Raw genomic sequence first — 13,007 nt, 5'->3', positions numbered from 1 at the left:
TCCGCTCTGACTAGTCACTACACTGGCAAAGCGCGAACAAAATGATAGGCATTAGAATTCGAAACAGCATCGTTCCGCAGATGCGCCCAGCAACTGCGCGAAGGAAACCATGAACTATGGTGGCTAGAACGAGAGGTGTCAGCATCATCCCGACCGCGCCTTGAAAAGAGGCGTGCTGGTATTTCAATTTTGCCGCGGAGTGGCGTGCAAGTCTGATCGGTCGAGAAGACTCGCCAGCCGCTAGCGCGGCTCTTTTAGTCGCTTGATCGTGTGCTCGCAAGTTGCAACGTCTGCTCTTTGCCTATTTGGACGTGTGACCATGTGACCATGCCAACGTGACCATGCCAATGGCTGACCATGCCAAGGGCCAATGTGACCATGCCATATTGATGGAGAAACAGCAAGGACACTGCTTTGCACCTGGATGCAATGCGGGATATGTTTCGGCCCGCACAAGGAAATAAAGCGTCTCTCTTCCCTGCACCTGCCAACGATGAGCGGCGCAAGGCCTCGGAGCGTGCGATTTCTCGTGCTGATAAACCACTGAAAAAGAACTGCGTTGTGTGCTAAGCTCATTTCGACAAAAGATTCATCGTCCGTAGCTACAAGCACGTTATCAATAGGTTCTTAGCAACTTTGGAAAAAGCTGTACCTAAGGAGGGTGGGTTCCTAAGTGAATCAACAGGACTCCGCGTCACTCTAACCAGCACCCTTTCCATTCGGCACTATGTCACGAAAACCTTGGGCTATAAATACTTGATGATGTCTTGCCTCTGCCAAGACGTGCTTAAAATCGTTTTTGGAATTCTGAAGCAAATGCCTGGCTCGAATAATCACCCTATGCCGACACAATTTTTGATTTCTGTGAATTGCCACAGTTTTACAGTTTGACACAGTCACCCTCCAGTGTAAACAAACCTTCTGGAGTTCTGAGCGGCCTTCTATGTCCGGGCATCCACAATAATTCAATAAAATTGCAGAATAAGCTGGATGAGTTGCTAGATGTGGGGCGCTTAAAGGAGGTTCATGAAATGATTGTTGCTTGTGAAGCCCTCCCTCACCACACTGATCTCATTGGACGCAAATGTGACTCCCGGATAACTTATTACGTCACTGGTTATGTGGCCCGGAAGATGGTGAAAAAGACGAAGCGCAACGAATGTAGCAAGTTGTTGCTTCACTCTGAGAATTCCAGCTTCCTTAAGGCAGAATCATGCCTTCTGTACCCGTCCGAGTCCTTAACAGACCTGGTCAAAGCTGTGGAAGGTGCAATCACCTATTGCTTCAGTTTCAACAAGTTGAAAAGTGACAGCATAACAGACCTTATTTCTTGCTTGTCTATGAAAAGGTTAAATATGGTTGGATGTGAACACCACGAGCCGGAAGTGATAAACCAAATAGTTAGATTCTTTACACTGACGAGAATTCATTTTCTCGTTGCTGGAGAAAATGCGTCAAATCAAAAAAAGAGAGAGAAAAAACGAAGTTTTTGAAGTTGAGGCGTATGACTTAACTGTCATAGTATTAACTCAGCGAACAAGGTTTTATTTTTGTTATTGTGCATTACTCACACTGTGTTGTTTCTTGTTAATTTACTATTGTCTTGTTCACATTGTTACAAAGCTTCCATTAACAACTGGATGTCACTGTCTGGCTGCGTTTCACATACGCAGAAATCAATTTTTTCGTGAACTGTTTTGTTACTGTATCTATGTTTGCCAATCAAATCTTAATGTCATGTGTGTATGGATGCCCATTGTATCATCGTATATTTACTGTTCTCTTTAGTTGCCTTATTCACTTGCTTGAGTTGAGTTTCATTTAACTTGCAGTTCTCTCCAACCTTAATGCATATGTCGTGTTTATCTTTCATGTTGTTTTTCCGCTTTCGTGAAAATAAATGGCTTGCTTGTAAAATTATACCTTGATTGCACAAGTCATAAAAATAACGGTGGCCGATACCTTTATGTGCATTGAGACTTCACGGAGAACACTGCGGCATCAAAGTGAAAACTGCACGGACTTTGTTTTGGTGTCAAGCTCACGGCAAGTCACTTGATACTCTATCTCTTGGGCTTCGTAGCTGATATACTACAACGTGAATTGAAAACACTAGTTTTCAGGGCCAATACACGCTTTGCAGCGCACCGCCAGAATTGTGACAGGTAGACTTTATTGCAATCCGCAGGGTAGCATCAAATATTTGCAACAAAAAACGACTAATACGCGTGCGCGTGAGGAGGGGCACCTTGAAAGCGGCAGCACCGCCGCATCCGGATGAATTCTCGCTCGCTCTTCAGAGCGCCGATGCTGACACCTTTGTTTCTAGCCACCATACATAAACTACGCAACTGAGATTCAGCTTCGGATCGTCTGCGGCTATACAGTAAACCCAACGCTTAACATTTTGATGCATTTTCAGAACCTGGAATTACGTCGACGAAGTCTAAAACACGCGTTGGCACCACCAGAAACCACCGCTGTTCAGCAAGCATGGGCGCCACGATAGCTTGATAGCGATGGCAATGAGACTGCCCTGCTTCTGCTGTTGTCGACGTATTTTCAGGTTCCGAAAATGCATCAAAATATTTAAGATTAGGTTTATTGTATAGCAATAAATACCTGAGCTTGGAATTGCATCATGAAATTCCGTTGAAGCGGGAGGGCAGAAGAAAAAGCGTTCGTTGTGGCAACAATATTTACGCATTGGCTCCTATGGAGTGCTGACGGGGAACCGTAAATTTTTTGTTGTAGCGGGAATTTTGTTGAAGCGGCGTTCATTGTAGCGTGGTTCGACTGTACTTCTCATAAAGAATCAGCAGTATGTACAAACCACAGTTAATGTAGTATGTTGTAAACACAGCCCTCAACAGATGCCCGCAGTACCTGCTCGGTCATAGTGGAAGTGTGTCCTTTTGAGGCCTTCCTTGATGCTCTTGGCGGTGATGAGCTGTCCTTCAGCCATGCTGCGGTGTGCCTCTACAGCTGTCTGGAGTGAGTTGAGGGCGGTGCGGGCATCCCCATCGCACATGGCCGCCAGATAGTCCACTGCCGCCTCCTCCATCAGCAGCTGCCTGTTCAGAACGTACAGGGTACATTAATTAAATTCATGCCCGCTTTCTGAGAAAACTATATTAACTGATCAGACCTGCAGAAAGAATTAAAATTCTTCAAAATACTCTCCCAACCTGCATCTATGCACTTGTGGAGATGTGTATGCCATGCCTGGAAGGTGCCCTGAAAGCACTCCACGAGAATGTGTCTCAGAAATTTTGTAACATGCTTTTGCATCTTTTCCGCGACCTCCCAATGCTTCCTTTTAAGCTCTCTTGTCAGCTGGGAAAGCATGAAGGCCAGTCAAGACTGTACGGGGAATCGGGGGCCACTGGGTTGGGAAGTTGGTAATGACGAAGGGTCTGTGGCTGGGGCCATTGTCATGATGGAGTACCTTTGACATCAGCTTGCAGATGCACAACATGGCATTTTAATTTTTTCAGCATTTGTTTTGGCTCACACTGCTCAGAGTAAACCAGCGTTCAGCAGTTGTTAGATGGGCAGATCCTCCACAGCATGGCCCAACTGGTTTCGCCATGCTGCCACGGATAGTCGTTTCACAATAAAATCACGCCCATTTCTTTCATAATAGACCGTGTAGGGTGACGCTCTGTATGACATCACCCCTTTTTTCCATGTCGGAATTCCCCAGCTGGAGCGGCCAAAACAGCTGCCTGCCTTCCCTTTCTCCCGCCTGTTCGGTTTGGCCGTAGGCAATGACCGTAGGCAATGAGCAGTGATCAGGCGAGAAGGACAAGGGACAAAAGGAGTGGCCTGGAGAGCCAGCGATGTCTTTTGCTACTAGGAAAGCTTGCCACCACCGCACTACTGCTCACAGCCCCACTGAGGGTCACTTTCCTTTCTGCTGCTATTTTACTGTACATTGTCTTGTACCTAAATTTTACTGTTCTAAATCGCTCAGCAGTGAAGGCATTTCTCTGGGGCCACTTTTTAAAAATCGTGGCAATTTCCACCGCGATGCTTGAGCTTCACCCACACAGAACCTGCTCAAATGCTTCGAGTTCAAACCGAAATTCACTGACCCTCCGCATAATCAACAGGGTGGATTTGCTGGATCCCAAGACAACAACACCTGAGCTATGAGAGATGCCACTGAGATGCAGAAATTCTTATTTGTCAAAGCTTAACATTCCAAAGCCATAGTACGATTATGGAGAGCGCTGTAATGGAGGGTTCTGGAAATCTCTAACTTCAATGAGCTTCTTTAATGAGCAAATAATTCCATGTACATCATCCTCTAGCATCTCAACTCCACCAAAAATGCGGCTGCTGCAGCTCAGATTCGGTCCTGCTATCGAGCATCGAAAGGTGCGTTTCAAAGCAATCCAAGTTAGTTTCGGAGCAGGTGTCTGCAATGAAACATCATCACTAGTTCAAATGTCTTTTATACTTTTGGAAAACAAGAAATTCCAGTGCTTTTTGGCGCATTCAATATCAATGAACCCATCAGAATCACAAGAAACAACAATTACCACAAAAAATATGTGTATGTTCCCATCATTAAGATATGACGTTTGAAAGAGGGGTAATCCAGAGAAACCAAAAGAAAAGCAATGCTTTTGCATAGGGCTAGATCTCAGACAAATGAAAAATGTCCATACTAATAAAACACCACAGCTGACATGAGCAGCAAGACCAGAGATAATCCAACAAAAGTTGTCTTCACTCTAAATCCAATGAGACTATAAAAATAAAAATACTTTTAAAAACACCTTATGCTCTGTTATGTCCGGTGTTGTCGTCGGCCCAAAGACGTACGCGTAGGTCGCGGTAGTCCAAAAAGCTCAGACAGCCTCGAACGGTTAAAAACAAGTTTATTCCTATTCGGGTGGAGGCGGCGGCCGAACTGCGGGGGAAACGACGGTGGCTCGTTTGCGCCGAGCAGGGGAAGGGGAGGAGTCAACATCTGAAAGCAGTTTCAGCATCCGGTCCTTCGCGGGTTCGGAGGCTCGCTCGTGACACAGGGGTGCTTGGAACACAACATCTCCTCCCTCCTTAGATTGTCGCTTGGAAGCGATCTGGGGGCCGCCGTGGGCACGTGGACGCTCTGGACGCACTAGGAAGAGAAGCCTCCGCTCGCTAGGTGTCGTTTCCCTTGTGTTCAGGGCCGGCGGGCGGCGGCGCCGGTTCATCTGGTGCGAGATGCCAGGCTAAGTGGAACGAAGCTACCGTCGAGGTGGCTGCTTGAATGGGAGGTTCCCTTGGCAAATTACCTGAACCGCGTAGCTGATTAAGGTGGCGGCGTGTGGCCTTTCCACCAATGTCGACGAGCCATGACCACAAACCTATGCGTTTGAGTGCCGTCGCTTCAACCCAGCCGGGCTTTCTGTGGAACTGGCGGGCGTATATGCGCTGTCCACTTTCAATCCTCCTGCTATGCGGGAGCTTTTCTTCCTCCGACGGTGCTTTCGCTGAGGGCTCCGGGACAATTGCTGTCAGCTGGGTTCTCATTTCTCGTCCGAACATCAATTTCGCTGGCGTTTGATCAGTAGTGCTTTGAACAGTGTTGTGCTGTCTGAAGAGAAAGCGCGCGACGCGGCGTTGCATTGTCCCAGTCTGGTCTTTAGTAAGGGCGCGCTTTAGCTCAGCCACGTAGCGCTCGGCATGTCCGTTCGTAGCCGGGTGGTAAGGAGCTGATCTTACAGACGAGACGCCGTTGTCGCTGTAAAACTTGAGAATCTCCGTGGACACAAACGGAGTGCCGTTGTCCGAGACCACTTTGCGCGGTAGGCCAAACGTTGCAAATAATGACCGCAGAGTGTCGATAACTGCTGCCGATGTCGTTGTAGCCATTTGTTTTACCTCCAGCCACTTGGTGTATGCGTCTACAACCACCAGGAACGAACACCCTTCGATAGGTTCAGCAAAATCAATGTGCAGGGTGTGCCAAGACGTGTCTGGTCTTTCCCTTACAGGAATAGGGGCTCTTGGCGGGCTTTTGTGGTTGCATTGGCAAGGCTGGCAATCGTGAACTGTTAATTCTATATCATGGTAGATACCAGGCCACCACATATAACTTCTGGCGCACTTTTTCATGGCAAAAATGCCTCGATGACCTGCGTGGACAAGCGACATGGCCTGTTCGCGAAGTGCCGCTGGAATTACAACTCTTGATCCCAAGGTGACGCAACCGCGATGAGTGCTCAACTCCGCAGCTCGCTTGCGGTAAGCGTTGAAATGTTCACCCTTTAGCTTCTGCACGTTGCCTTCTTGTATAGCTGCATAGACTTCCTTCAAGACAGTGCACTCCTGCGTTGATGCTGCTACCGTGTCAGGTGTTAGCGGAGCGTTCGGCAGCGCCTCGAACATGAGTATATCACCCGGCAAGGGTGGTTCATCTATTGTGGTGTCTAGCGGCAGGCGGCTTAGTGCGTCGGCGTTCTGGTGTTTCTTCCCCGTGCGATATACGAGTTCGTAATCGTATGCCGGCATCTTGATGCACCATCGTGTCATCCACGGTGACAATGTCTGTGGCATTGGCTTCTGGGGACCCACAATATCCAATAAGGGCCAGTGATCTGTTATGAAAGTCACTTTCCTGCCGGTAATGTACTGCCGAAAATGATCTGCTGCGTAGACGATGGCAAGTCCCTCTTTATCTAGCTGGGAATAATTCCTTTCTGCCTGCGATAGGGTGCGTGAAGCAAAAGCGATCGGGGCTTCCCGTCCCTGGTCGTCAACTTGGGAGAGGACTGCTCCCACTCCGTATGGTGATGCGTCACAGGCTAGCAGTAGGGGTCTCCTTTCGTCGTAGTGTCGCAGAACAGTAGACTTGCGAAGTAGTTGCTTAAGGGCCACAAATGACTTTTGGTGGCGTGGCGACCAAGTCCATGGGACTTCTTTCTGTAAGAGCTGATATAGATCGTTGGCCACTGTAGCTCGATGTTCTAAGAACCGGTCGTAGAACGTCAATAGCCCTAAAAACAACTGCAGTTCTTGCTTGTTAGTAGGCGCTCGTGCTTCGGTGATTGCACGCACTTTGTCTTCAGTGGGATGGATACCCTGCGCGTCAATTTGATGTCCAAGAAACTTCACTTCAGGCACCGCAAAAACACAGTTTTCTTTACTGATCCGCAAATTAGCATTTGCTAGCCTTTCCAAAATGAGCTCCAAGCGTTCTGTGTGCTCTTCATTGGAGGCGCCACCGACAATAACATCGTCCAAGTAGACGCAAACACCTGGGATCCCGCTAAGTGTAGACTCCATAAATTTCTAGAAGATTGCTGGCACTGCAGATATTTCGAATAGTAGCCTTTTAACTTTGTAAAGACACTTAATAGTGTTTATCGTGAGCAGTTCAGACGTTGATTCGCTCACCTTCACCTGCTGATAGGCTTGTGTCAAGTCCAAGGTGCTGAAGATTTTTCCACCACGAAGCGTGCTAAAAACCTCTTCCGGTGTCGGCAGTGGGTAGGAAGATGCTTTTGTCGCCAGGTTGACAGTGCTCCGGTAGTCTCCGCAGAGGCGTAGGGTACCGTTCTTCTTTCGGACGACGAGTGGTGTAGCCCATTCCGAATGTTGCGTCGGTTCGATGATCCCTTGTTCCTGCAGTCGGTCAAGCTCATTCTCGACTGACGTTCGTAGGGCGAAAGGCACCGACCTAGCTTTCAAAAATTTCGGCATCGCATCCTCCCGCAGCTCCAGTGTGACTGGAAGTCCGTTGTTCCCTGGTATTTTTTCGGAGAAAACCGCTTTGTACTTATCTTGAAGCTGCTCCACTGACGGATAACTGGGTGTGTGGTGAACTCCGCCAATGACCACTCCAAGGGGAGTGAACCAATTTCGTCTTAAAAGGCTTGATCCAGAACCGTGGACGACTAGCAAGGGGAGCTGATGGGTCTGCCCGTTGTAGTACACGTCTACGTTGGCACAGCCCAGAAGTGGAAGGGAATGTCTGGACCACGTTCTCAGCTGCGTGTCGTCTTGCTGGAGAGCTGGCGCGTTCTCACGCCAAGTAGCGCGAAAAGTGTCCTCGCTGATGAGCGTACATGCTGCTCCGGAATCCACCTCAAGCCTGATAGGGCGCTGGTGTACCATAATTGCAGTTGTAATCTTCTGTCTCGGTTAACAACGGTCTCGTTCTGAGGTTAACAACGGCGTTTAAGTCATATAGTGCCGAAGACGTTAGCGCTGTTCGGCTTGTATCTTGCGTCTGGCCCTCCTGTGCGTCGACATTGTTGTTTCGTTGCACTGAAGTCTTCGGTCCGAGCTGTTAGCGCTTCGAGATGCATGCCCTTTCAATGTGTCCCAGTTTTTGGCAAAAATTGCAGGTCGCTGTCTTGTATCGACATACCTGGGGATCGTGCATGTCGTCGCATCGCCAACAGCGCTGTACTTTCTGCTTGATTTTGCCTTAGACGTGGAATGACCTGACTGCTGACTGGTGTGATGCACCGGCTCGACGTTCCGTCGAATATCCCTCTGCTGGTGACCGGCGCTCTCCGCTCGTTGGGCGATGTCGTAGGCTTTGGAGAAGGTGAGACCCGTCTCCGCGAACAAGCATTGTTGTAGGCCTGCGTCACGCAGTCCGCACACAAAACGGTCACGCAACATAACGTCCAAGGGAGCATAGTGGTGTTAGCAGGTGTGGCAGTCGATCCTCCCTCCTGCGCAGTAGCTGCAGCTGTCACGGTCAACGTCCCGAAATTGCAGTCAGTAGCGAGCTTTTTGAGAGCCGCTACGTATTCTGCCACTTTTTCGCCTTCCAGTTGGTCTCGCCGTTGGAAGCGGGCTCGACAGAAGACCTCCGATGGCCTTGGGTCATAGTGCTCTTGTAGCGCTGCTACGATGTCGTCGTAGTCAACAGCTGCTGGAGTGCGTGGCTGAATCAGGGCACAGACTGTGTTGTATGTCTGCTCCCCACACAGCGTTAGCAGGTTGGCCCTCTTCATTGCTGCATCAGTGATGTTGTTAGCCTCGAAGTAAAATTGCAGGCATCCAAACCACAATGACCATGATGAGCCGTTCAATTCGGGTAGCCGATTTGGGAGCCCGTGCGTAGCCATAGCTTGTAGCTTGTCAATATCGTTGCGTAGCGTTGGTCCAAATCCACTTCCTCGTCGCCACTGTTATGTCCGGTGTTGTCGTCGGCCCATAGACGTACTCGTAGGTCGCGGTAGTCCAAAAAGCTAACAGCCTCGAACGGTTAAAAACAAGTTTATTCCTATTCGGGTGGAGGCGGCGGCCGAACTGCCGGGCGAAACGACGGTGGCTCGTTTGCGCCGAGCGGGAGAAGGGGAGGAGTCAACATCTGGAAGCAGTTTCAGCATCCGGTCCTTCGCGGGTTCGGAGGCTCGCTCGTGACACAGGGGTGCTTGGAACACAACATGCTCGTGCCATTAAACAACCACAGCAGACATAAAACCGAGAGTGAAATAGAAATAAGCAGTGCAATGCATAGCTAAACTCTCTTTAGAGGAAATTTTTTTGATGCTCACATTGACAAAACAAAAGTGTTGACATGTACAGAATGAAGGACCAAAAAATTGGCCCCGTATTTGCATGTTCGACTGCAAATATCATCCAAAGACTTCTGTCTGTAGAGAGTAAATAGATTAAAACATTTATTTGATGTTTTGCACGAAAAAAATCGGTAAATGGGATTCTAAAGGTGCTGTGTGAGACATGAGCACCATCCGGTAGTAATCTCAGAAAACAAAAGAATGGCCTCCATTATAGCAAGCGCACAGCATGTGTGCACAATCTTGCAGGCCATATTTTGTAGATTTCAAGGTAAATGACAGCACCGTTAGTCTTAGCAAAGCGTAGGAAACTTGCCCTTTCAGCATAGTGTCACATTGTCAGCGCAGCGCAATAAACCCTACAGTTCATAACATTACTTATGTATGCCTTCTATAGTATAAAAAAACACCGCAGAATATTGATGTGTTGATACTGTGCCTCAGATATGCGCAATATTTACTTTTTAATCGACAATAGCACAAGTACATTCTTGCCAAGTTCAAGGATTCTGAATCCGGGAGATTTCCAGAACGGGAAGGGGGGGAATGCAGTGTTTATTTGACCCTATTTTTTTTTGGCACAAAAAAAACCAGCCACAAACAAACAAACAAAAAACATCACGAAAAAGGAGAGCGAGAGGGGGTCTCAAACACAAGCCCCAACATCGGTGTTGCGGTCTTATAGTGGCTTGGAGTGGCCGAACACATGAGGGTAGGGTTTCCCACTAAGGTGAGAATCTAAAAAAATCAACACAACTAGTAGAATCTATTTCCGTTAAAGCAAGTCGTGGATGCCTTTCTGGGACACATAGCATCAAACGGGATGGCGTAGCTAGCTGCAGCAAAGGGGCAAGTCAAAGCTTTGCTCACTACTAGATTCTTTTGACAGGAAAACCAAAACGCGTCTGGTCTTTTTTTATGTATTTACTGCCTTAAATTTACTGCTGCGTTAGCTGCGTACCCTCGGAACTTGTAGATCGCTATTGTGTCGCCGCAACCGAGGTTTTGTGCGCAATGGTAACGGTATACAGTTCATTTTTCAATCTCCGTGTATTTGGCTGCGCATGTTCCTTCAAAACTAAGTCGCTTTATGCCATCTACGATCGCATATCCCACGGTTTTGCCCGCAAAGTTTGCGGAAAGCAGCGTTGCTTTGACTGGTTGAGCGTTTCACGCACGGACACTTTCGGGGTTCTGTCAGTGAGGTCGTCTCCATACACAGTGATGCTACCGAGGCCTGCTGATTTGGAGCAATTTCTAAAATAACAAAATTTGCATTTTGGAGCACTTAAATTTGGAGCAGAAAAATTTCCATTTTGGAGCACTTTGGAGCAGAAAAAATTTCTATTTTGGGGCACTCTGTAGAAGCGAAAATTTCGATTAAAGGCCAACTCCGGCATTTTTTTTACCCTGTCAAGGTAAATGGTGTTTCTATGTTCCTGAGACACTCTTGTGATGAGCCCAATAGCTTAAATGCTCAGGAAATTTGAAAAGAATTTTTAATAAACAAAAAAGGGCAATAACGAAACCGAAACCAAACCGGGCGCCCTGTCTGCTTATGACGTACTATTTGGCAAGAACCGGAGTCCCGCCGGCGTGGAGTATAAAAACTCTGAAAGCCAGACTAGCGAAGCGCCGGCCAAAGAGCACAGAGGAAGGAAGAAAGCTTTTCTGTGCTAGACCCATGTTAAACACCACCGCCGTAGCCTTGTGGTCGCACAATAAATGCTGTAGCAGCCAAAGTAGCGATGCCATCGGCCCCGTCATTTCCGTTGACATGCCAAACGTGATGTCACACAGACAGTGTTGCCAATAATTCTGGCAAGCGAGGTGAGCTTCTCGAGGCAATCTTTAAAATTCATTTGCAAACAATCAGCGCATTTCTCAAAACTGTAATTTGGCATAAATGACCGAAATGTGCAAAGGAACGTACCCAGAGAATTTCATTGAGATTTATTGACCTCAAAAAAACGCCGGAGTTGGCCTTTAAAGGGCCAGTAAACAGGCACAAGGTATAAAAATTGTTGTAAAAAGAAATATGTGCACTTTTACTTCGTGAACATGCTGCCACAAGAATTTTGTGAGTACGTGCTATATTAAAGAAGTTACAGCGGCTGGAGCATCGCGTTCAGCTGGTTTCAAATTTTCGTGCGGTCTCGCCACCCTTCTCCTTCAGAGAAAGGGGAAGGCGTGGCCCACCGTTGTGACTCCACCCACTTCGGCAATGTGACTAGACGTCAGCGATTGACGTCATCGGTGAACTTGATCAGTCGCAATGCACTTCCACTTGCTGTGATGCCTGGTTGTTTACTGTTCACCCGGTGCGGATGCTTCTCCGCAGCCCACTCACTCGATTCTCAGCCGACAATGAGTTGCAGCAAAACTGCGTTCCGAAACCTGGATATGAAGTTGACCAATTTTTCTAGATTTCAATTTTTTGGGAGCAGATTGTCGCACCATCTAGGAGCAGCAACACAAAATATAAATAATGCACATAATAGTGGGTGTGCTGATCAACAGGTGGCACGACAATCTGCTCGCTCCCAAAAACTGGGTCAGTGAAGTGTTCCGATTTCGATGCATGAAGCCTATGGGAAGTTTCGCAACTCGTATGAATTAATAGCTCTGTCGTAGCTGTAAGTGGAAACAGGAACTGTCTGTCGTTGACTTTACTTCTGTCTGTTGAGACCTGGTTTAGACCAATCGACGAACTGCGTGCTGCGTCACTTCGCTGATCGCCGAGTTGTCGTTACTGTGCGTGCAAGGAACATTGGTCAGGCGTAGGAAAGGAGCGCGGGAATGGTTTTTCGAAATAGAGGCTCTGCGCGGCGCGCAGCTCTGTATATTCAGAAAACGTGATCACTGTGGTCTACTCTACGAATCGCCGAGCTTGTTTGGAAGGTGTAAAAAAAAAGTTGGAGCCTGTTGACTAGGCCCCGTAATGAGCACTTTGGAGCAGCGAAATTTTCCATTTTGGAGCAATCCCGAGCAGCTAATTTTACATCCTGAAGAAGAAGCAAGATCATTTGCATTCGAGGATATGAATAATTATTTTGGGGCTCTTGTGAAGAGCTAGAAATATTTTGATTATTTGCAAACCTCATAACGCTAGAGATCTTAGGAGCACTCTCTAATTCAGTTGATCATGCCAAAATAATATCATGCTGTTGAGTATTCTGGAAAAACTTGTTCAGTGATTATTCTCGTAGCAAATAAATAGAATACTGGATGATAAAATAGTACTTCATGAAATAACATTCTGAGTGCACCCATGTGGCTATTAGCAGATTCAGTAGTCAAATGCTAGAGACTCACGCAGTCCCAACTGCATTTATATAAGATGAATTCAAGGATAAAAAAAAGGTTATTTTTCTTCACAACTGATTATATTGATGGGCGCAACAAGACGTCATTTAAGTAGTCTCATAAAGCCAATCTCCTCCGGCACTCATCTCTCTGTGCTGAAACTGA

General features: G+C 47.4%; 1 protein-coding gene across 7 annotated transcripts in view; it reads right to left on the bottom strand.

The window, feature by feature from the left end:
* Positions 1-13,007, bottom strand: part of LOC119178713 (ATPase WRNIP1-like) — a 208,895-nt gene that overhangs the window by 157,203 nt on the left and 38,685 nt on the right. For all 7 annotated transcript variants that reach the window (XM_075877220.1, XM_075877276.1, XM_075877363.1 and 4 more), the window contains one exon: positions 2,887-3,074. In XM_075877220.1, the coding sequence (XP_075733335.1) occupies positions 2,887-3,074 (188 nt within the window). The remainder of the gene's footprint in view (positions 1-2,886; positions 3,075-13,007) is intronic.

Source organism: Rhipicephalus microplus, chromosome 1 (assembly GCF_043290135.1).
Source record: "Rhipicephalus microplus isolate Deutch F79 chromosome 1, USDA_Rmic, whole genome shotgun sequence".
NCBI lineage: Eukaryota > Metazoa > Arthropoda > Arachnida > Ixodida > Ixodidae > Rhipicephalus > Rhipicephalus microplus.
Note: the sequence above shows the minus strand (reverse complement) of the source record. Positions and strands in the feature narration are given on the sequence as shown.